Source organism: Procambarus clarkii, chromosome 88 (genome assembly GCF_040958095.1).
Source record: "Procambarus clarkii isolate CNS0578487 chromosome 88, FALCON_Pclarkii_2.0, whole genome shotgun sequence".
NCBI lineage: Eukaryota > Metazoa > Arthropoda > Malacostraca > Decapoda > Cambaridae > Procambarus > Procambarus clarkii.
This window is the reverse complement of record NC_091237.1, coordinates 283657-309852: the sequence shown is the minus strand read 5'-3', so window position 1 is coordinate 309852 and position 26196 is coordinate 283657. Positions and strand designations below refer to the sequence as shown.

Below are 26196 nucleotides of genomic sequence, written 5' to 3'. Positions count from 1 at the left end.
GATCATTAATAACGCTTTCAAACAAATAATTAATTTTAAGATTGGGTCCATTCCTTACATCTGAAAATTCAGTTCATTAAATTACTGAAAATTTTCAACCAAATAGATAAGGCACATCATCTATTTTTTTTCTTTCCTGTCTACAGTTTTACGACTTCAGGAATCTTCAGTAAGATAAATCTTCAGTAAGATAAAAAATAAATCGTCAGTAAGATAAAAAATAAATCTTCAGTAAGATAAAAAATAAATCTTCAGTAAGATAAAAAATAAATCTTCAGTAAGATAAAAAATAAATCTTCAGTAAGATAAAAAATAAATCTTCAGTAAGTAATTCTTCAGACTTCAGTAAGAAGCTTCAGTAATCCTGTGGTTCATTTCTTCGATCCTCCTATTGAATCCAGTTTCAATTTTTTGACCGCATTCCAATGACGTTCACAAAAGCTTTTGTTCATTTTTTTTAAGTTACGGATGCAAATGTTTCATCAATTTCTGTGGTTCATAGAGTCATGTGACGAAGCTTTGCTACATAATCACATTAAGGCCTTTTTTCTCCAGTGATGACGACGGATGTGAATCCATATTCAAAATATTAAAACATGCAGCCTCTTATTTTACACTCATGATGGCCTCCAAAATTTATAAATAAAAATATATAAAAAATGAAAATTTTATATTTCTATACATAAAAAGTTAAATATTTATCTGATTTTTTAATGTAATCAGTGGCATACAATAAAGTATGTTATCTTGTAGGTTATGTACAACCTGCAGAATTGTAGTTCACTGACAAATAAATACATGTTAAAGTTGGAGCCTATGGTCCCCGTGTCCCCACCCACTTCCCCCCACCCCCGCCAATTGAGACGCCATTCCCTCCCCATCCCAAGGAAGAATCTTCCATGGGATGGGGGTGAGTATTCAAATTCTCTGAATGATTAACGACTGGCTGCCTTCTTTATAACAGCAGACGATTTCCAGCTTAGTGTTAGTTGACTTCTGTTCCGTGGAAGTTGTAGGATATAATAATGTCAATAGATTTTGTGTTGCATTTTTGTCTTACTATTTGGTCTAAGGTAAGGGTTCATTAGTAATGTTAATGATGCTCGTGGGGAAGCTGTAAGCTGAGAGTTAAAGTCAGATCAAATGAAGCCTTAGCCTTGAAACTCTCACTCTCTATCTATCTGTCTATCTCTCTTTTTCCTCTTTCCTTCCTAAGCAATCTCCTCACCATCTCACTCTCACACGGTACGGATTTCACCATTTTCCCACTCACTGGCTCCCTCCTCCGCACAATTTCCATCAAAATACACACCAAAGAAACTTTAGAAAATTGAGAAGAAAATTTATTTTGGGTCCAAATAAACTGCTGGAACATGCCCAGCAGGATATACTGGTGGTTCTCGTTTTGGTATACATTCTCATTTATTTCTTCTCTGCAGTGTGAATGGAGAAACACAGTGAACATAGCATGATTGATGAAGAGGTTGGAAACATCACTCTGAGGCATAGACGGAGGACATGTTCCAATATGTCTTTCATCATCTGAAAAAAATATTATTTGAATATTTCTGGAATGAGGTTTCTACGACCCCCAAAAATAGTTTTGGAACGAATGTATTCGTGCTGTGTAAACATTGGCAATACTTCATAGGAAATAAAGAATATATTTCTTGAGTATATTGTGCCAAATTATAGTAATCATTCAGAGCGCTGGATAATTCATTATGTGATTCACTATTGTGATTCATTATTTTTTTGAACGTCAATATAGCATACATGCTTTGAATATGTAGTCAATATGCTGCTGTGATTTTTGTTAAGTAACTATATATATATATATATATATATATATATATATATATATATATATATATATATATATATATATATATATATATATATATATATATATTAGTATATTTTGGTAGCAGTCTTTCCTGTAGACATATATTATTAAATATGACCGAAAAAGTAAGATTAATAATTCTAACACGAATTTTCTCGATCTTTCTTACGTTTCTTTTCACTGTTGATGGTAATTCAAAAATCAATTCTCCAAAAGTCATTTTTATTTCTAGTCTGACGCGACACTTGAGCGCGTATGGTAAAACTTATTACATTTTCAAAGACTTTAGTTTACACAAACACACACAACTTTAACTGAATAGAGCTTAAACATCTTTCGAGTTTTTATACCTACATTTGGGTGAAGTGACATGTTACAATAGTTTTGGATGAGGTGAAAATAAACTTTTAACACAAGACAGAACACGAAACAATGAAATACAAACAGGTATTAAAAGTAACTGCAGAAAGCCCATTTTTATTGGCCCATATTTCTTGATGCTTTTATATTGGAGCGGAGTCTTGAAGTGGGTAGAATATAGTTGTGCATTAATTGGCTGTTGATTGCTGGTGTTGACTTCTTGATGTGTAGTGCCTCGCAGATGTCGAACCGCCTGCTATAGCTGTATCTATCGATGATTTCTGTGTTGTTTGCTAAGATTTCTCTGGTGATGGTTTGGTTGTGGGAAGAGGCTATATGTTCCTTAATGGAGCCCTGTTGCTTATGCATCGTTAAACGCCTGGAAAGAGATGTTGTTGTCTTGCCTATATACTGAGTTTTTTGAGACTTACAATCCCCAAGAGGGCATTTGAAGGCATTGACGACGTTGGTCTCTTTTAAAACGTTCTGCTTTGTGTCTGGAGAGTTTCTCATGAGTAGGCTGGCCGGTTTTTTGGTTTTATAGTAAATTGTCAGTTGTATTCTCTGCTTTTTGTCTGTAGGGATAACGTTTCTACTGACAATATCTTTCAGGACCCTTTCCTCCGTTTCATGGGCTGTGGAAAAGAAGTTCCTGTAAAATAGTCTAATAGGGGGTATAGGTGTTGTGTTAGTTGTCTCTTCAGAGGTTGCATGGCGTTTCACTTTCCTTCTTATGATGTCTTCCACGAAACCATTGGAGAAGCCGTTGTTGACTAGGACCTGCCTCGAAGCACAAAAGAAGGTCACCACCAAAGATACCTTACAAGCAGAACTTATTGTGGAAGGAGGAAAGAATCGAGGCAACTACAGAAGCACCATACTGTCCCCCGAGCTCAAAACGGTAGGCAAGAGCCTTCGTGAGAACAAGGAGATAGTTGTCAGGAGAGGCGACAAGTCGCCAATATATGTCATTCTTAAAAAAGACGAATATCTGGCGAAAATGAACCTCATACTCTCTGACCAAACTAAATTCCAAAGGGCAACGAAGGACACTACAGCCGAACTGAAAGCAAAGGTCAACAAATTGATCGAAACTGTGAACGCCAAGAAATCTGGACTCCACCTGCCAAAGATTATTGGGGAATATAAACCTGGATATGCGTATGAAAATGTCAAGAAACACAAGCCTGGAAACCCACTTTGGCCAATCATCAGCCAGATACCCACACCCACGTACAGATTGGCGAAACGACTCAACGGCTTGCTGACTCCTTATGTCCCTTGCGCCTTCAGCCTGAAGTCTCCAAAGGAATTTGTTGACTTGCTGCGGGGAACACGGGCCACAGGGATAAGAGCCTCGTTGGACGTAGAATCTCTGTTTACCAACGTACCTGTTGATGAAACAATCGGGATGATAGCCGACAGAGTGTACCGTGATCCGGCCTGTACTCCTCTTGACATACCAGAAAACAGTCTAAGGAAACTACTCCAAGCTTGTACTAAAGAGGCACCCTTCTTGAGCCCGGATGGACACATGTATAAGCAAGTAGATGGGGTCGCCATGGGTTCTCCCCTAGGTGTCCTGTTTGCAAACTTCTACATGGGTACCATCGAGCAAAAAGTCTTAGTCGACATGAACTAGAAACCGGTCATATACTGCAGGAATGTTGACGACATTTTTACACAGGTACCTGATGTCAGACATCTGCAGGAGCTGAAGGAGGCATTTGAGCAGAATTCTGTGTTGCGTTTCACTTACGAGATGGAGAAGGATGGGAAGCTGCCCTTTCTAGATGTAACAGTCATGGAAAGGAGCGGAGTTTTCCACACTGCAGTCTACACTAAGGAAACAAACATAGGAATGTGCCTGAATGCCAACAGTGACTGCCCGGACAGGTACAAGAGGAGTGTTGTTAACGCTTATGTTGACCGTGCCCTCAGCCACAGCTCAGAATGGAAGCAAGTCGACGAAGAACTCTGTAGGGTAAGGCAGGCCCTAGTCAACAACGGCTTTTACAATGGTTTCGTGGAAGACATCATAAGAAGGAAAGTGAAACGCCATGCAACCTCTGAAGAGACAACTAACACAACACCTATACCCCCTATTAGACTATTTTACAGGAACTTCTTTTCCACAGCCCATAAAACGGAGGAAAGGGTCCTGAAAGATATTGGCAGTAGGTACGTTATCCCTACAGACAAAAATCAGAAGATACAACTGACAATTTACTATAAAACCAAAAAAACGGCCAGCCTACTCATGAAAAACTCTCCAGACACAAAGCAGAACGTTTTAAAAGAGACCAACGTCGTCTATGCCTTCAAATGCCCTCTTGGGGATTGTAAGCCTCAAAAAACTCAGTATATAGGCAAGACAACAACATCTCTTTCCAGGCGTTTAACGATGCATAAGCAACAGGGCTCCATTAAAGAACATATAGCCTCTTCCCACACCCAAACCATCACCAGAGAAATCTTAGCAAACAACACAGAAATCATCGATAGATACAGCGATAGCAGGCGGCTCGACGTCTGCGAGGCACTACACATCAAGAAGTCAACACCAGCAATCAACAGCCATTTAATGCACAACTATATTCTACCTACTTCAAGACTCCGCTCCAATATAGAAGCATCAAGAAATATGGGCCAATAAAAATAGGCCTTCTGCAGTTACCTACTTTTAATACCTGTTTGTATTTCATTGTTTCGTGTTCTGTCTTGTGTTAAAAGTTTATTTTCACCTCATCCAAAACTATTGTAACATGTCACTTCACCCAAATGTAGGTATAAAAACTCGAAAGATGTTTAAGCTCTATTCAGTTAAAGTTGTGTGTGTTTGTGTAAACTAAAGTCTTTGAAAATGTAATAAGTTTTACGAAACGCGCTTAAGTGTCGCATCAGACTAGGAATAAAAATTAATTTTGGAGAATTGATCTTTGAATTACCATCAACAGGTAAAAGAAACGTAACAAAGATCGAGAAAATTCGTGTTAGAATTATTAATCTTACTTTTTCGGTCATATATATATATATATATATATATATATATATATATATATATATATATATATATATATATATATATATATATATATATATATATATATATATAGGGTTATATGTAGTTTTATATATAAATAAGAAAAATAGATTTATATTGTAGGTAAATATCTTCTTTCACGTATAAATTGTTTGACTTTCGTTATTTTCTTTGCAGAGAAATCTGAAAAAGAATTCAAATAAGACATTATATATATATATATATATATATATATATATATATATATATATATATATATATATATATATATATATATATATTTATATATATATATATATATATATGTATGTCGTACCTAATAGCCAGAACGCACTTCTCAGCCTACTATGCAAGGCCCGATTTGCCTAATAAGCCAAGTTTTCTTGAAATAATTGTTTTTCGACTACCTAACCTACCTAACCTAACCTAACCTAACTTTTTCGGCTACCTAACCTAACCTAACCTATAAAGATAGGTTAGGTTAGGTTAGGTAGGGTTGGTTAGGTTCGGTCATATATCTACGTTAATTTTAACTCCAATAAAAAAAAATTGACCTCATACATAATGAAATGGGTAGCTCTATCATTTCATAAGAAAAAAATTAGAGAAAATATATTAATTCATGAAAACTTGGCTTATTAGGCAAATTGGGCCTTGCATAGTAGGGTGAGAAGTGCATTCTGGCTACTAGGTACGACATATATATATATATATATATATATATATATATATATATATATATATATATATATATATATATATATATATATTTATATATATATATATATATATATATATATATATATATATGTATATATATATATATATATATATATATATATATATATATATATATATATATGTATATATATATATATATATATATATATATATATATATATATATATATATATATATATATATATATATATATATATATAACACAAATCAATGGGTACATTGCGTATTTTCTCTTCTTACTTCTGTGTTGGTTCGGGGTCATGAAGTGGGTATAATATAATTATGTGTTAATTAGCTGTTGACGGCTGGTGTTGACTTTTTGATGTGTAGTGCCTCGCTGATGTCGACTCTCCTGCTATCGCTGTATCTATCGATAATTTCTGTGTTGCTTGTTAAGATTTCTCTGGTGATGGTCTGGTTGTGTGAGGAGATTATATATTCCTTGAGGGAGCCCTGTTGTTCGTGCATTGTTAATCGCCTGGAAATAGATGGTGTTGTCTTGCCTATATACTGCGTTCTTTGGGGGTTACAGTCCCCAAGTGGGCATGTGAAAGCATAGACGACGTTGGTTTCTTGCAAGGCGTTCTGTTGGGTGTCTGGAGAATTCTTCATGAGTAGTTTGGCCGTTTTCTTGTTTTTGTACTAAATTGTCAATTGTATCTTCTGATTTGTGCCTGTGGGGATAACGTTCCTATTAATAATATATTTCAGGACACTTTCCTCTGTTTTATAAGCCGTCGAAAAGAAGATCCTGTACAACAGCTTAATTGGAGATACAAGTGTTGTGTTAGTTGACTCTTCAGAGGTTGCATGGCGTTTCACCTTTCTTTTAAGCACGTCTTCAACATAAGCTTTAGAGAAGCCGTTGTTGACTAGTACCTGCCTAACCCTACAGAGTCCTTCATCGACTTGCTTCCATCCTGAGCTGTGAGTGTTCAAATTGAGTGCGTTCATGAGTAAGTCATCAGTAAGATTTTTTCCGTGCGTAAATAACTTGCCACTGTCGTGACAAGATGAACTAGTTGTAATGGTTGTATTCATATGATTTACAATATTCTTCATATCTTCTGATTGAGTTGGTGCACAGTCAAATGCATAGTAACGGTCTATGTTATTTACTGTAGCATGTCATTGAAATAGATGTTCCACAGGAGTGTCCCCGTAACACTGGCCTGGAGTACACTTCATTCTGTGCTAAGTTCGCGGTTAGTGACTTGGCGCTTTCCTCTGATAATTGTCTTTCTCTCTCTCGCGGTAGGAAAGGTTGTTTACAAAAACCCAAAGGGTTCGTTTTCTTAAGAAGGTTTAATGAGGTACAAAATATTACCATCATCTCCGAGTTTTTTTAATCTGCACACCAGTTCTCTGTGACCTGAGCCACACTTTCTCATATGCTCAAGCATTTTCCAAAGCAATGACATATTTATCCTCTTCACAGTCAAGATTCTTGTTCCATTTTGCAGTCAACTGTTGTAAAATATCCGATGCTTCTGTTACCTACAGAACCAAATGTCTTGCTACTTAGAGAATATTTTTCTTCGAGGACTTTTCTAATATCTCATCACGAATTTTTCAAAGAGCTTTCCGATGAATGAGTGTGAGGATTTATGCCAATAGTTTTCTAAAGATGTCTTGCTTTACTGTGTGCAGACTTCTTGTGCAGACGTCTGCAACATTATCTTTCTTTCAGATCAGAGGCAAGGTTGTGTGGTCAGTGCAAGCGTGCAAAACCAGTGGTAAGTGAAAGTTAACATCACTGAAGGTTGTCAGGATCAGCCATAGGAACTTGCCGACATGCGCGTCAAGTAGACAGTTTGTAACGTTTTCATGCGTGATTTTACAGGAAGATAAGCGCGGATTTTCACACTGGAAAGTAGCTGAGAGAGAGCCTTCACTAGCTCAGTAATATGCATCCTTCTTGCGAAATTACAACCAACAGGTGCAGCTATCTCAGTAGAACTGTTACCTATAATGAGGAGGTCAAGCCAGAAGAGGTCAAGCCAGGGGAGGTCAAGCCAGAGGAGGTCAAGCCAGGGGAGGTCAAGCCGGAGGAGGTCAAGCCAGAGGAGGTCAAGCCAGAGGAGGTCAAGCCAGGGGAGGTCAAGCCGGAGGAGGTCAAGCCAGGGGAGGTCAAGCCAGAGGAGGTCAAGCCAGAGGAGGTCAAGCCAGAGGAGGTCAAGCCAGAGGAGGTCAAGCCAGGGGAGGTCAAGCCGGAGGAGGTCAAGCCAGGGGAGGTCAAGCCAGGGGAGGTCAAGCCAGAGGAGGTCAAGCCAGAGGAGGTCAAGCCAGAGGAGGTCAAGCCAGAGGAGGTCAAGCCAGGGGAGGTCAAGCCGGAGGAGGTCAAGCCAGAGGAGGTCAAGCCAGAGGAGGTCAAGCCAGAAGAGGTCAAGCCAGAGGAGGTCAAGCCAGAGGAGGTCAAGCCAGGGGAGGTCAAGCCGGAGGAGGTCAAGCCAGAGGAGGTCAAGCCAGGGGAGGTCAAGCCAGAGGAGGTCAAGCCAGAGGAGGTCAAGCCAGAGGAGGTCAAGCCAGAGGAGGTCAAGCCAGAGGAGGTCAAGCCAGGGGAGGTCAAGCCAGAGGAGGTCAAGCCAGAGGAGGTCAAGCCAGAGGAGGTCAAGCCAGAGGAGGTCAAGCCAGAGGAGGTCAAGCCAGAGGAGGTCAAGCCAGGGGAGGTCAAGCCGGAGGAGGTCAAGCCAGGGGAGGTCAAGCCAGAGGAGGTCAAGCCAGAGGAGGTCAAGCCAGAGGTCAAGCCAGGGGAGGTCAAGCCGGAGGAGGTCAAGCCAGAGGAGGTCAAGCCAGAGGAGGTCAAGCCAGGGGAGGTCAAGCCGGAGGAGGTCAAGCCAGAGGAGGTCAAGCCAGGGGAGGTCAAGCCAGGGGAGGTCAAGCCAGAGGAGGTCAAGCCAGGGGAGGTCAAGCCGGAAGAGGTCAAGCCAGAGTTGGTCAAGCCAGAGGAGGTCAAGCCAGGGGAGGTCAAGCCGGAGGAGGTCAAGCCAGAGGAGGTCAAGCCAGGGGAGGTCAAGCCAGGGGAGGTCAAGTTAGAGGAGGTCAAGCCAGGGGAAGTCAAGCCAGAGGAGGTCAAGCCAGAGGAGGTCAAGCCAGGGGAGGTCAAGCCGGAGGAGGTCAAGCCAGAGGAGGTCAAGCCAGAGGAGGTCAAGCCAGGGGAGGTCAAGCCGGAGGAGGTCAAGCCAGAGGAGGTCAAGCCAGGGGAGGTCAAGCCAGGGGAGGTCAAGCCAGAGGAGGTCAAGCCAGGGGAGGTCAAGCCAGAGGAGGTCAAGCCAGAGGAGGTCAAGCCAGGGGAGGTCAAGCCGGAGGAGGTAAAGCCAGAGGAGGTCAAGCCAGAGGAGGTCAAGCCAGGGGAGGTCAAGCCAGAGGAGGTCAAGCCAGGGGAGGTCAAGCCGGAGGAGGTCAAGCCAGAGGAGGTCAAGCCAGAGGAGGTCAAGCCAGGGGAGGTCAAGCCGGAGGAGGTCAAGCCAGAAGAGGTCAAGCCAGAGGAGGTCAAGCCAGAGGAGGTCAAGCCAGAAGAGGTCAAGCCAGAGGAGGTCAAGCCAGAGGAAGTCGAGCCAGAGGAGGTCAAGCCAGAAGAGGTCAAGCCAGAGGAGGTCAAGCCAGAGGAGGTCAAGCCAGAGGAGGTCAAGCCAGAGGAGGTCAAGCCAGGGGAGGTCAAGCCGGAGGTCAAGCCAGAAGAGGTCAAGCCAGAGGAGGTCAAGCCAGAGAAGATCAAGCCAGAAGAGGTCAAGCCAGAGGAGGTCAAGCCAGAGGAGGTCAAGCCACAGGAAGTCAAGCCAGAGGAGGTCAAGCCAGAGGAGATCAAGTAAGAGGTCAAGCCAGAGGAGGTCAAGCCAGAGGAGATCAAACCAGAAGGGGTCAAGCCAGAGGAGGTCAAGCCAGAGGAGGTCAAGCCAGAGGAGGTCAAGCTAGAGGAGGACAAGAACTTAGTTGGCATGAACTTGAAACCTGCCATATACTGCAGGTATGTTGACATTTTTACACACGTACCTGATGTCAGACATCTGCAGGAACTGAAGGAGGCATTCGAGCAGAATTCTGTGTTGAATTCCACTTACGAGATGGAGAAGGATGGGAAGCTGCCCTTTCTAGATGTAACAGTCATGGAAAGGTGCGGAGGTTTCCACACTGCAGTCTTCACTAAGGAAATAAATATAGGAATGTGCCTCAATGCCTTCAGTGACTGCACAGACAAGTACAAAAGAAGTGTTCTCAACGTTTATGTCGACCGTGCTTTCAGCCACAGCTCAGGATGGAAGCAAGTCGATGAAGAACTCTGTAGGGTAAGGCAGGTCCTAGTCAACAACGTCTTCTCCAATGGTTTCGTTGAAGACATCATAAGAAGGAAAGTGAAACGCCATGCAACCTCTGAAGAGACAACTAACACAACACCTATACCCCCTATTAGACTATTTTACAGGAACTTCTTTTCCACAGCCCATAAAACGGAGGAAAGGGTCCTGAAAGATATTGGCAGTAGGTACGTTATCCCTACAGACAAAAATCAGAAGATACAACTGACAATTTACTATAAAACCAAAAAAACGGCCAGCCTACTCATGAAAAACTCTCCAGACACAAAGCAGAACGCTTTAAAAGAGACCAACGTCGTCTATGCCTTCAAATGCCCTCATGGGGACTGTAAGCTCCAAAACACCCAGTATATAGGCAAGACAACAACTTCTCTTTCTAGGCGTTTAACGATGCATAAGCAACAGGGCTCCATTAAGGAACATATAATCTCTTCCCACAACCAAACCATCGCCAGAGAAATCCTAGTAAACAACACAGAAATCATCGATAGATACAGCGATAGCAGGCAGCTTGACGTTTGCGAGGCACTACACATTAAAAAGTCAACACCAGCAATCAACAGCCAATTAATGCACAACTATATTCTACCCACCTCAAGACTCTGCTCCAATATAGAAGCATCAAGAAATATGGACCAATAGGCTTTCTACAATCACTTCCATTCAATACCCATTGTTTCGTGTTCTGTCTTGTGTTGATGAAATTAATACCCTATTAATACCACCTCACCCCATCCACCTCACTCAAATGTAGATATAAACAAATCAGAGATGTGTAAGTTCTATTCAGTTGTGTATGTGTAAACTAAAGTCTTTGAAAATGTAATAAGTTTTACGAAACGCTCTCAAGTGTCGCGTCAGACTAGAAATAAAAATGAATTTTGGAGAATTGATTTTTGAATTACCACCAACAGTGAAAAGAAATGTACGAAAGATCGAGAAAATTCGTGTTAGAATTATTAATCTTACTTTTTCGGTCATATTTAATAATATATGTCTACAGGAAAGACTGCTACCAAAATATACTAATATATATATATATATATATATATATATATATATATATATATATATATATATATATATATATATATATATATATATATATATATATATATATGTCCACAAGTCCACAAGCTAGACTTGTGGACCTGGGTCTGAAACGAGTTGACCGGGATCCGAAATGAGTGGACCGGGATCCGAAACGGGTGGACCTGGGTTCGGTACGAGTTTATCTTGGTCCGAAACGAGATGATTTGGGTACGAAACGAGTGGATCTGGGTTCGAAACGAGTGGACCGGGATCCGAAACGAGTGGAACTTGGTCCGAAACGAGTGGACCTGGGTCCGAAACGAGTGTACCTGGGTCCGATACGAGTTTACCTTGGTCCGAAACGTGTTAATCTTGGTACGAAACGAGTGGACCTGGGTTTGAAACTGGTGGACCTGGGTCCGAAACGAGTGGACCAGGGGTTCGAGACGAGTAGACCTGGGTCCGAAACGAGTGGATCTGGGTTCGAAACGAGTGGACCTTGGTCCGAAACGAATGGACCTTGGTCCGAAACGAATGGACCTGGGTCCGAAACGAGTAAACTTGGGTCCGAAACGAGTGAATATTAGTCCGAAACGAGTGGACCAGAGTCCGAAACGAGTGGACCTGGGTCCAAAACGAGTGGACCTGGGTCCGAAACGAGTGAACCTGGGTCCGAAACGAGTGGACCAGTGTCCGAAACGAGTGGACCTGGGTCTGAAACGAGTGGACCTGGGTCTGAAACGAGTGGACCAGGGTCCGAAACGAATTTACCTTGGTTCGAAACGAGTGGATCTGGGTACGAAACTAGTGGACCTGGGTTCGAAATCCAAGGGAATGGTGAAGGGAATCGTTCCTACATTCCGTTTGTCACTAAATACACAAGAGTAAGCTGGAACGTACATATAAATCGAATTAGGTAAAACTCTCAGGGCATGAAATAAACCAATTGGTTTTAATACTTAACGATAAATGTAAATTCCAACATATATACGTCCCTGGTACGCCTCTGTGGGCTGTCCTCTGCACTCCTCCTGGACTCTTAGAACAATTACTCTATAACATTCTCTACCAATACGAGTGTTCTTGTTTATATATTGGTCATGTGAGAACATTTATAATCCTCTTGTTGTTCATCGTCCAGAGACACGCAACCTGCTTTGTGTATTGATAACTAGTGTTGGTGTATTATACAATCACAGCGTTGATGTAGTATATAATCACAGCGTTGGTGTTGTATATAATCACAGCGTTGATGTAGTATATAATCACAGCGTTGATGTAGTATATAATCACAGCGTTGGTGTTGTATATAATCACAGCGTTGATGTAGTATATAATCACAGCGTTGATGTAGTATATAATCACAGCGTTGATGTAGTATATAATCACAGCGTTGATGTAGTATATAATCACAGCGTTGGTGTTGTATATAATCACAGCGTTGGTGTTGTATATAATCACAGCGTTGATGTAGTATATAATCACAGCGTTGATGTAGTATATAATCACAGCGTTGATGTAGTATATAATCACAGCGTTGATGTAGTATATAATCACAGCGTTGATGTAGTATATAATCACAGCGTTGGTGTTGTATATAATCACAGCGTTGGTGTTGTATATAATCACAGCGTTGATGTAGTATATAATCACAGCGTTGATGTAGTATATAATCACAGCGTTGGTGTTGTATATAATCACAGCGTTGATGTAGTATATAATCACAGCGTTGGTGTTGTATATAATCACAGCGTTGGTGTAGTATATAATCACAGCGTTGATGTTGTATATCATGACAGCGTTGGTATTGTATATAATCACAGCGTTGGTATTGTATATAATCACAGCGTTGGTGTAGTATATAATCACAGCGTTGATGTAGTATATAATCACAGCGTTGGTGTTGTATATAATCACAGCGTTGGTGTTGTATATAATCACAGCGTTGGTGTTGTATATAATCACAGCGTTGGTGTAGTATATAATCACAGCGTTGGTATTGTATATAATCACAGCGTTGGTATTGTATATCATCACAGCGTTGGTGTTGTATATAATCACAGCGTTGGTGTAGTATATAATCACAGCGTTGGTGTTGTATATAATCACAGCGTTGATGTAGTATATAATCACAGCGTTGATGTAGTATATCATCACAGCGTTGGTGTTGTATATCATCACAGCGTTGGTGTTGTATATAATCACAGCGTTGGTGTAGTATATAATCACAGCGTTGGTGTAGTATATAATCACAGCGTTGGTGTAGTATATAATCACAGCGTTGATGTAGTATATAATCACAGCGTTGGTGTAGTATATAATCACAGCGTTGGTGTAGTATATAATCACAGCGTTGGTGTAGTATATAATCACAGCGTTGGTGTAGTATATAATCACAGCGTTCTTGAATTAAATATTCACAGCGTTTGTGTTTTATATAACGTATAGGATTTATAAATTTTTAATCACAACGTTGATGTATTGCATAGTCGCAGCGGTGGTGTATTTCACAGTCATTGGATTGATGTATTATATATGTACAGCATTGATGTATTATATAATGACAGCGGTGGTGTCGTACATAATCATAAGATTGGAGTAATATATAATCACAGCGGGGTTGTATTGCATAATCATAGGATTGGTGTAGTATATAAGCACAGCGTTTTTTAATTAAATAATCACAGCGTTGCAGTAATATTTAATCATGAAATTGGTGGTAATCAATAATCATAGGCTTAGAGTAGTGAATAACCACAGCGGTGGTGTATTGAATAATCACAGCATTGGAATATAATACAATTCAAGGGTTAAGGCTTTTCATAATCGCATCTTGAACATACTCGTAAATCACAGTGTTAGTGTGTTAATCTATAGCGTTTAGGAATTTCAGTAAGAAAATGTTAGTGAAAAAGTACCTAATTCCAGTGTTTTTTCAGTACGAACAACGAAGTCCTAAATATTAAATAACCACATAATTATGACCATTAAGAACAACAAAGATTGATTTTTTATTTAATTAAATTATTCGTATTGAAATAAGTTTCATAATTGGATAAACAAATGCTAATTACGTAAATATATTGATTTCATTCACACAGAAGACCTGCAATTACACCTTGCAGTTGCAACAGCTCAAGCTGAGTGAGGCAAAGATACTGGCACTCTTGGGGGCCGAAATAATAACACAATGTAATGATCTCCTGCACTGTGTGATGGTAATCTTGAGTTATGGGTCGTCGCTCTATCCAAACGACAATCGCTAGAGAGCTTAGAAAATTACGAGGGTTGATACACCACATTAGTAAGGTACAAGACTGTGAAGCCGCTCTACCCTTGAGATGGTGTACGGAACTATTTAGAGAGCCAGGGAGTCGAGTGGGACTCGAGGGAGAGCGTTGTACTGGGAAAAGTGGTATGACTGAAAGCGTATGTAACTAAATATTAGTAATATAAATTAACACTATTATACACGGTTTCTTGACCTTAATACAAAGTATCACTGCCAAAAGCTAAGCAAACCTTAGTAAGGCCGTCACATGTAAGACAACACAATGAGTTAACTTATCACTAGTAACTGCTCTCTTGGCTCGGCCAAAACCCGGGATAACTATTCGTGTACCAATGAGCACTTGACACTGTCACACAATAACGTAAGCGAGGGGGCGATAGAAAAGTTTCGGAAAAGTTGTTCAATGTCAACCAATATTTTTTGACTAGTTGTATATGAAAAGTGCTGAAATTGTCCCAAGTTTCAGTACTGCAGCGTAAATAGAGAGGGAGATTTTTTTTCAACGTTTTTTACACATTTTCAAGTCTACACTTCAGATTATAAAATCAATAAATGAACTTAGAGAAAAAAGCTCTCTAGCAAATGTAGAGACATGCCCTCCACATATACTGTGTAAGTTTCATGTAAATTGAATAAAAAATGAAACAGTTTTGTAAACGTTTATGTCAATTGATAAAAAACAGCAAATAATAAAGTCTAAGGTTCTAAAATCTGTGGCTGAGGTTGACATCAACCAATTTTCTCCAAAATTTGCATCCTTACGTGCAGTCAGGTGTGTAAGTTTTATGCAAATCGTCCGAAAAAAAAATTGAAAAAATAAATCAATTTTTTTTATCATAATTTTTTTTCGTATTAAACTAATTATAATATTTGTTTAATATATGCTATTGTGATAACAAAGAGTCATAGCAATGATTTCAGTAGACACTTTTGATTGATAATCGAAACTACTTCAATATTTTTTTCTCCCTTCTTGTTTATGCTACGATGCTGAAACTTGGACCAGATGAAACACTTTTCATATAGAACTTGTCAAAAAAGTTTGATTGAAATCGAACGAGTTTTCATTTATTGCATTTTTGGAACCAAACTCCCCCGCAAGGCTCAGTATATATCTCTGGCAGTGGGCTACCGTCAGAGTACACAAGAATGATATATCAACAATCACTGAAAGTGATTGTTGATATAACCTTCGCAGAGATCAGAGATTGTTGACTTAACATGTTTTGGCCGCATCTTAGCTAAGCCCATCTATTATATGGTAGTACGTCTAGTATGTGGTAGCACGTCCAGTATGTGGTAGCACGTCTAGTATGTGGTAGCACGTCCAGTATGTGCTGGCTCCATACACAGAACGACGAGCACACCACCAACACCGTGGCTGGAGAGCTCCATCTCATTGTCATCACGACATACCTAAGACAATATCGCGACAGCTCTCATAATGAGTCAGTCACAGAGCAGATTCCATTCCACATTGGAAGGGAGTCAGAGTTTTTCTAGAAGCTGGGAAGGCGTCTTATGACATCACGAAGGCGTCACATTGGCATCACGTATGACGTCAATGGTGACTTCACCTCTAACCTCAGGTAGTCCCCTGGGGAGAAAAGTGTTGTAGTACCACTCTTCACTACAACAAACAACTTCTCTTAAAATCCTGCTCTGTAGCCATGCTGAACAATGAGTGTTCATATAAGTGAGGTTCTGATCACGGTAGCACAGTACACAAGACTGTCATTGTAGTACCAATCGAATGTTCCTGTCGTGATCTAACCAATGAAAGCAAACACAAAGTTTCTTAGCTGCAGCAAAAAATATCAAAAGCATAAACAAAAACACTAAAAGGGTTTTGCACATGTGTGTATAAGATGACGAAATCCACTTAACTGCTCCAATGGTTCACAACCTTTTACACTATTAAGCCGTTGTCAATTCCTCAACTCTCACCAGTCTACTTGTTTATCTAAAATTCACTAATCATATCATAAACACACACACGCACGCAGATAAGCACAGATACAGATACACACATAAGCACAGATACAGATACAGTGGATAAGGGAGTACCTAAACAATAGGAAGCAGAGAGTTACAGTGAGGGGTGAGACCTTAGACTAGCGTGAAGTCACCAGTGGAGTCCCACAAGGCTCTATACTTGGACCTATTCTGTTTCTGATATACGTAAATGATCTCCCAGAGGGTATAGACTCATTCCTCTCAATGTTTGCTGACGACGCAAAAATTATGAGAAGGATTAAGACAGAGGAGGACAGCTTGAGGCTTCAAGAAGACCTGGACAAGCTGCAGGAATGGTCAAACAAATGGCTGTTAGAGTTTAATCCAAGCAAATGTAATGTAATGAAGATAAGGGTACGAAGCAGGAGACCAGATACAAAGAATCACTTGGGAGATGAAATACTTCAAGAGTCAGAGAGAGAGAAAGACCTGGGGGTTGATATCACGCCAGACCTGTCCCCTGAAGCTCATATCAAGAGGATAACAGCAGCAGCATATGCCAGGTTGGCTAACATAAGAACGGCCTTTAGAAACTTGTGTAAGGAATCTTTCAGAACATTATATACCACATATGTCAGACCAATCCTGGAGTATGCGGCACCAGCATGGAGTCCATATCTAGTCAAGAATAAGATTAAAATGGAAAAGGTTCAAAGGTTTGCCACCAGACTAGTACCCGAGCTGAGAGGTATGAGCTACGAGGAGAGACTACGGGAATTAAACCTCACTTCGTTGGAAGACAGAAGAGTTAGGGGGGACATGATCACCACATTCAAGATCCTCAAGGGAATCGACAGGGTTGATAAAGACAGGCTGTTTAACACAAGGGGAACACACACTAGGGGACACAGGTGGAAACTGAGTGCCCAAATTAGCCACAGAGATATTAGAAAGAACTTTTTTAGTGTCAGAGTGGTTGACAAATGGAATGCATTGGGAAGTGATGTGGTGGAGGCTGACTCCATACACAGTTTCAAGTGTAGATATGATAGAGCCCAATAGGCTCAGGAACCTGTACACCTGTTGATTAACAGTTGAGAGGCGGGACCAAAGAGCCAGAGCTCAACCCCCCGCAAGCACAACTAGGCGAGTACAACTAGATGAGTACACACACGTACCTTGTCAAACACAATACGAAGCTCGAAAAAGTTCAGAGGTATGCCACTAGACTAGTCCCAGAACTAAGAGGCATGAGTTACGAGGAAAGGCTGCGGGAAATGCACCTTACGACACTGGAAGACAGAAGAGTAAGGGGAGACATGATCACACCTACAAATTCTTCAGGGAAATTGACATGGTAGACAAGAATAAACTATTCAACACTGGTGGTACGCAAACAAAGGGACACAGCTGGAAACTGAGTACCCACATGAGCCACAGGGACGTTAGAAAGAAGTTTTTCAGTGTCAGAGTAGTTAACAGATAGAATGCATTAGGCAGTGATGCGGTGGAGGCTGACACATTTTTAAATGTAGATATGACATAGCCCAGTGATCTCAGGAATCTGTACACCAGTTGATTGACAGTTGAGAGGCGGGACCAAAGAGCCAAAACCCAACCCACGCAAGCAAAAATAGGTTGGTACACACACACACACACACACACACAAAAGGGGCCTGTGGCTAAGAGGACAGCTCTTAGGACTCATAACCTCAGGTCTAGGTTCGATCCCGGCGCCGGCGGAAACAGATAGGCAGAGTTTCTTCACCCTGATGCACCTGTTACCTAGCAGTAAATAGGTACCTGGGAGTTAGACAGCTGTTACGGGCTGCTTCCTGGAGTTGTGTGTGTGAGGAAAAGAAATTAGTAGTTAGTAAAAGTTGAACTGATTGACAGTTGAGAGGAGGCTGAAAGAGCTGAGCTCAACCCCCGTAAGCACAACTAGGTGAATACAACAAGGTGAATATACACACTAACTTCCTAAATCAGGCAAATACAAAGTTCGCACCAACTAGACTCAGAATATAAAGGTCGAGTTTCCCGGGAAGGTAACGAACTGGCTTTGGCTTTCCGCTTTCAGTCACGATAAAAGCCTTAAAGACTTGCTGGAGATAATATTTTCGCGCCCCATTAGGACTCTCTCAAGTGGAATTCCTGAGCTTAGAGAGTAGTGTTAGAGAGAGAGAGAGAGAGAGAGAGAGAGAGAGAGAGAGAGAGAGAGAGAGAGAGAGAGAGAGAGAGAGAGAGAGAGAGAGAGAGAGAGAGAGAGAGGGAGAGAGAGAGAGAGAGAGAGAGAAAGAGAGAGAGAGAGAGAGAGAGAGAGAGAGGGGGGGAGAGAGAGAGAGAGAGAGAGAGAGAGAGAGAGAGAGAGAGAGAGAGAGAGAGAGAGAGAGAGAGAGAGAGAGAGAGAGAGAGAGAGAGAGAGAGAGAGAGAGAGAGAGAGAGAGAGAAAGAGAGAGAGAGAGAGAGAGAGAGGGGAGAGAGAGAGAGAGAGAGAGAGAGAGAGAGAGAGAGAGAGAGAGAGAGAGAGAGAGAGAGAGAGAGAGAGAGAGAGAGAGAGAGAGAGAGAGAGAGAGAGAGGGGGGGGGAGAGAGAGAGAGAGAGAGAGAGAGAGAGAGAGAGAGAGAGAGAGAGAGAGAGAGAGAGAGAGAGAGAGAGAGAGAGAGAGAGAGAGGAGAGAGAGAGAGAGAGAGAGAGAGAGAGAGAGAGGAGAGAGAGAGAGGAGAGAGAGAGAGAGAGAGAGAGAGAGAGAGAGAGAGAGAGAGAGAGAGAGAGAGAGAGAGAGAGAGAGAGAGAGAGAGAGAGAGAGAGAGAGAGAGAGAGGGGGGGGGGAGAGAGAGAGAGAGAGAGAGAGAGAGAGAGAGAGAGAGAGAGAGAGAGAGAGAGAGAGAGAGAGAGAGAGAGAGAGAGAGAGAGAGAGAGAGAGAGAGAGAGAGAGAGAGAGAGAGAGAGAGAGAGAGAGAGAGAGAGAGAGAGAGATTTACTTCATTTATTATACCCCCATTTTCATCCTGTGGACGGTGATGGAAAGGGTTACAGAGGCACATAATGGGCTCAGGGACTGAACCCCACAATTCATTTAGCTACGCAATTTTCAATCTTGATGAGCTAGTTGCAAAATTCAATATACGTCGTCACTTCATCAATGGGTTCGAGATCGACCACGAGTACAGTTTCTAAATTAAGCAACTGACATATGTGGAGAGCTAGTGTCACAATTGATGTTTGTCCTGCACACCGCCCTCCCCCCCCCCATCCAGAACAGCCAATGTTTACCTAACTTTGTGGTCCAGACTGTGGCCTGTGTGGCTGGGTGATGCTGGTCACAGGGCTCGCGTGGAAATGTAATATTAAAAATAATTAAAATGCACAGATAAATCACATGAACGTGATGTATCAATGCGAAAACCTTTAGGAGTCGTGTAGAGGATACGAACATGCGCTGGGTGTTCCCAAGCATACGTCTTAGACAACTATGCCACCACGACATGGTCAAAAGGATTGCAAACCATGGATTCTACTGAGCTCACGAGAGATCCTGAGGCTTCTACTGAAGCCGGGCAGAGGTTCACACAACGAACCCCCCCCCCCCCCACCATAAATTCTGGCATGGTGGGGGGGGGGGGGAGATTGGACAACTTGGACAACTCTGTCGTCCAAGAGTTCTACTTCCGAGGCTTCCTCTCTCAATACAACCATAAATCATATTTCTTGTTGATACAACACGTTAGTGAGATTTATGTGTGAATTGAAAGAGAGGCGTCAGAGGTAGAATTTTTGGACGACACAGCCAGAGTGCATGTGGGGGGGGGGATTGTGTGAACCCCTGGTCCGGCTTCAGTGGAAGCCTCAGGAACCCTCATGGAATCAGTTAAATCCATAGTTGCAATCTTTTTTACCATGATTTGGTCCTAATTGTCTAAGGCGTGTGCTTGGGAAAACCCACAGCAAAAGTTCGAATCCTCATCACGGCTCCTAAGGAATTTCCCAGTAATTATATGAAAATATGTATTTCCCATCCTCTCTTTCAGATTTTAGAGGTGTATATATACAATTAAATACGTCAATATGTGACATACTAAACATACTAGTTTACCTTGAAAAGCTTCATAGAAACACCGACCTTACCTAACCTTCTTAGTATGTTAAGATAAGCACCTTATTGTTTCGTAATTACAATTTTTACTTAACCTATACCTATAATAGGTTAAGTAATAATTGTAATTATGAAGCAATAAGATGCTTATCTTAACTTTCTAAGAAGGTTAGGTAAGGTCGGTTTTTTCTATGAAGCTTTTCAAGGTAAACTAGTATGATTAGTATGTCACATATCCACGTATTTAATAAGTCAATATTGACTATACGAAAGTACGGGAACGGGAACTAGTATATATATATATATATATATATATATATATATATATATATATATATATATATATATATATATATATATATATATATATATATATATATATATATATATATGTCGTACCTAGTAGCAAGAACTCACTTCTCAGCCTACTATTCAAGGCCCGATTAGCCTAATAAGCCAAGTTTTCCTGAATTAATATATTTACTACAATTTTTTTCTTATGAAATGATAAAGCTACCCTTTTCACTATGTATGAGGTAAATTTTTTTTTATTGGAGTTAAAATTAACGTAATATGACCGAACCTAACCAACCCTACCTAACCTAACCTAACCTATATATATATGTAAGGTTAGGTTAGGTAGCCAAAAAAAGCTAGGTTAGGTTAGGTTAGGTAGGTTAGGTTGACGAAAAAACATTAATTCATGAAAACTTGGCTTATTAGGCAAATCAGTGTCAATAACATAATAATAATAACAGTGTCAAATAATATAACAGTGTCAGACCACGGAGGAAAATTGAAACAGGAATTTCTTTAAGTACTTTCGTATATTAATACATCTTCAGAAGGAGTGGTATTTTAGTAAAGGAGTTTCGTATATTAATATACGAAAGAACTTAAGGAAATTCCTGTTTCTTGTACCCTTCTTGAGCCCGGATGGGCACATGTATAAGCAAGTAGATGGGGTCGCAATGGGTTCTCCCCTAGGTGTCCTGTTTGCGAACTTCTACATGGGTACCATCGAACTTTAGGTCTTAGTCTACATTAACTTGAAACCGGCCATATACCTGGTTGATACCTGGTTGATGGGGTTCTGGGAGTTCTTCTACTCCCCAAGCCCGGCCCGAGGCCAGGCTCGACTTGTGAGAGTTTGGTCCAACAGGCTGTTGCTTGGAGCGGCCCGCAGGCCCACATACCCACCACAGCCCGGTTGGTCCGGCACTCCTTGGAGGAATAAATCTAGTTTCCTCTTGAAAATGTCCACGGTTGTTCCGGCAATATTTCTTATGCTTGCTGGGAGGACGTTGAACAACCGCGGACCTCTGATGTTTATACACTGTTCTCTGATTGTGCCTATGGCACCTCTGCTCTTCACTGGTTCTATTCTACATTTTCTTCCATGTCGTTCACTCCAGTATGTTGTTATTTTACTGTGTAGATTTGGTACTTGGCCCTCCAGTATCTTCCAGGTGTATATATGTATATATACTGCAGGCATGTTGACGACATTTTTACACAGGTACCTGATGTCAGACATTCTGCAGGAGCTGAAGGAGGCATTTGAGTGGAATTCTGTGTTGTTTCACTTACGAGATGGAGAAGGATGGGAAGCTGCCCTTTCTAGATGTAACAGTCATGGAAAGGAGCGGAGGTTTCCACACTGCAGTCTACACTAAGGAAACAAACATAGGAATGTGCCTCAATGCCAACAGTGACTGCCCAGACATGTACAAGAGGAGTGTTGTTAACGCTTATGTCGACCGTGCTCTCAGCCACAGCTCAGGATGGAAGCAAGTCGATGAAGAACTCTGTAGGGTATGGCAGGTCTTAGTCTACAACGGCTTCTTCAATGGTTTCGTTGAAGACCTCATAAGAAGGAAGGTGAAACGAATGCAACCTCTGAAGAGACAACTAACACAACACCTGTTCCCCCTATTAGACTATTTTACAGTAACTTCTTTTCCACAGCTCATAAAACGGAGGAAAGGGTCCTGAAAGATATTGCTAATAAGAACGTTATCCCTACAGACAAAAATCAGAAGATACAATTGACGATTTACTATAAAACCGAAAAAACGGCCAACCTATGCATGAGAAACTCTCCAGACACAAAGCAGAACGCTTTAAAAGAGACCAACGTCGTCTATGCCTTGAAATCCCCACTTGGGGACAATAAGCCTCAAACAACTCAGTATATAGGCAAGACAACAACATTTCTTTCCAGGCGATTAACGATGCATAAGCAACAGGGCTCCATTAAGGAACATATAATCTCTTCCCACAATAAGACAATCTCCAGAGAAGTCTTAACAAACAAAGAAATTATTGATAGATACAGCGATAGCAGGCGGCTTGACATCTGCGAGGCACTACACATCAAGAAGTCAACACCAGCAATCAACAGCAAATTAATGCACAACTATATTCTACCCACTTCATGACTCCGCACCAATATAGAAGCATCAAGAAATATGGGCCAATAGGCCCTTTGCAATTACTTCCATTCTTCCCGTTAATTTATCCAATTTATACCCAATGCACCATGTTCTGTCTTGTGTGGAAAGTTTGCTCTGTCTTGTGTTGAAAGTTTTAGTCACCTCACCCAGAACTGTTGTAACATATCTCCTAACCCAAATGCAAGTATATAAGATAAAAGCTGTTTAAATGATAGCATAGTATAACTCTGTTTAGTGTTTGCAGGTTATAGTTGTGTATGTGTAAACTAAAGTCTTTGAAAATGTAGTAAGTTATTACGAAACGTGTTCAAGTGTCGCGTCAGACTAGAAATAAAAATTAATTTTGGAGAATTGATTTTTCAAATACCATCGACAGTGAAAATAAACATAGGAAATATTGAGAAAATTCGTGTTAGAATTATTAATCTTACTTTTTCGGTCACATTTAACAACATGTTTACAAAAAAGACTGCTACCAAAATACACTAATATATATATATATATATATATATATATATATATATATATATATATATATATATATATTAGTATATTTATATACTAATATATATATTTATATATATATATATTAGTATATATATATATATATATATATATATATATATATATATATATATATATATATATATATATATATATATATATATATATATATGTCGTACCTAATAGCCAGAACGCACTTTTCATCCTACTATTCAAGGCCCGATTTGCCTAATAAGCCAAGTTTTCCTGAATTAATATATTTTCTCTAATTTTTTTCTTATGAAATGATAAAACTACCCATTTCATTATGTATGAGGTCAATTTTTTTTATTGGAGTTAAAATTAACGTAGATATATGACCGAACCTAACCATCCCTACCTAACCTAACCTAACCTATCTTTATAGGTTAGGTTGCCGAAAAAGTTAGGTTAGGTTAGGTTAGGTAGGTTAGGTAGCCGAAAAAGCATTAATTCATGAAAATTTGGCTTATTAGGCAAATCTGGCCTTGCATAGTAGGCTGAGAAGTGCGTTCTGGCTACTAGGTACGACATATATATATATATATATATATATATATATATATATATATATATATATATATATATATATATATATATATATATATACATACTTCTCGTGAAGTGAGAAAGCACTTCTCAGCCTACTATGCAAGGCCCGATTTGCCTAATAAGCCAAGTTTTCATGAATTAATGTTTTTCGACTACCTAACCTAACTTTATCGGCTACCTAACCTAACCTAACCTATAAAGATAGGTTAGGTTAAGTTAGGTATATATGAAACAGTATATATGAAAATATATATATACGGGACAGTATATATGAATACTTGGCTTATTAGGCAAATCGGGTCTTACATAGTAGGCTGAGAAGTGCGTTCTGGGTACTAGGTACGACATATATATATATATATATATATCGTACCTGGTAGCCAGAACGCACTTCTTGGCCTACTATGCAAGGCCCGGTTTCCCTAATAGGCCGAGAGATTTTCTTTATATTCAATAATTTTTTTTCAAATAGCTTGTTTGAATTATTATTATTTTTTTATATTAAAACCATAATTTATTGACTTATTTGTGTTATTTTAGGTTAGGTTAAGAAATTTGACCATCACGACCAGACAAAAGGAAGTGATAGCCGAAGCTATTTGAACCACTTCCCCGCCGGCACTTGGATGATAATCTTGGGCATAGCATTTTATCAAATCACCTCATTCTTTGGGGCACATGTGAGGAACACAAATGCGAACAAGCCTGAATGGTCCCCAGGACTATATACAACTGAAAACTCTCACCCCTGAAGTGACTCGAACCCATACTCCCAAGAGCAATGCAACTGGTATCAACACGTGATGGTCAAGCGGATTAAGGCGTCCTGTAGATACCAGTTGCATTGCTCCTGGGAGTATGCGTTTAATGAAAAACGCATGCACGCGAATGCGTTTTTCGCGCGCATTCGAGCGAAAAACGACGTTACTTTTAAGAGGACAGGTTGTTATCCGTAGGTTTCATCCACCTTTCTTTACTTGCATATGTCAATAGGCCTTTATTCTTACAAACTTGGTGGTCAGGTGACCTGCCCTGGCGGATATAAGGTTGCCATCTACGTTTCCTTCATTCTAAAATGCTCTGATGAAGGTAAATTGAGCCGAAAACGATTTTAGCATTCTCTCTATTTTTCACATATGGTTTTTCCGCATAATTGGATCAGTGTTTTTACTGTTGGCTGTAGAGTAATTGTAGTTCAACAACAAAATGTAAAACATATATTTATATGTATGAAGAGTGGAGGCATGAGAGAGGGAGCCGCGAGCATCCCACCGCCGCTACAATACTGACGGTGACTCCGGGTATTTAGGGACACCATTATATACTCGGCATGCGGAGCCTATCTGTGAACGCCCAGCGAAATATCAAGGAGAAAACGTATGAGTTTTTATAGAAGTCGATCACCTGTTGATGGATGTTGGCGTTGCAGGTGCTATTTCGCTTTTTTGGTGTTCATTTGCAGAATTAATTTCCAGCTGCGTTTTATATTTTTCCTCAAAGAATGTAATTCTAACCAAAAAATCATGGGAAATTGAATCGTCAGAGCGAGCCTCCATGTGTAATAATAATTAATATTATTGAAGCATTTTTGACATGTAGTACAATTATTATTTTTATTTCAACTTTTCATTCAAGACTGTATCAAGAAAAAATATTATTAATAATAATAAATTGTCATCCACACTTCCGTGGAAATAAACATTCCATTCACCTAACTCTAGGAGACTCGAACCGAGGACCCCACGTGTGTGAGGCGGAAGCTCTATCGACTGGGCTGAGGTTGTCTTGGTGCGGAGCCCAACAGCCTCCGCAGCTGGAGGCTCCTCTTGACCATATGACTAGCCTTTTCTCGAACTGGTTAGGCTTTTCAAAATAATATTTCTAGCCTTCTGTGGTTGAAATAGCTACAATTCTCCTCGTGATATTGAGTTCTCATCATAATATGGATCGGCTACACCTGGTGATTATGTAATAACTAGGTTTC

At 40.4% G+C, this 26196-nt stretch overlaps 2 protein-coding genes across 2 annotated transcripts in view; one reads left to right on the top strand and one right to left on the bottom strand.

The window, feature by feature from the left end:
* The window catches only part of LOC138358982 (neurofilament heavy polypeptide-like), a 72955-nt gene extending 63153 nt beyond the window's left edge, over positions 1 to 9802 (top strand). The window contains exons 9-11 of the mRNA XM_069317471.1: positions 7930 to 8494; positions 8597 to 9511; positions 9599 to 9802. Of these exons, the coding sequence (XP_069173572.1) occupies positions 7930 to 8494; positions 8597 to 9511; positions 9599 to 9802 (1684 nt within the window). The remainder of the gene's footprint in view (positions 1 to 7929; positions 8495 to 8596; positions 9512 to 9598) is intronic.
* Positions 9803 to 12523: 2721 nt separating this feature from the next.
* Positions 12524 to 13516, bottom strand: LOC138358981 (DNA-directed RNA polymerase subunit beta''-like). The gene has a single exon (XM_069317470.1). It carries the CDS (start codon positions 13514 to 13516, stop codon positions 12524 to 12526), a length of 993 nt encoding a protein of 330 aa, XP_069173571.1.
* Positions 13517 to 26196: the final 12680 nt, after the last annotated feature.

Coding starts and splice junctions, on each gene's coding strand:
- LOC138358981 (XM_069317470.1), bottom strand. CDS start 13,516: ATGATATACAACACCAACGCTGTGATGATATACTACATCAACGCTGTG.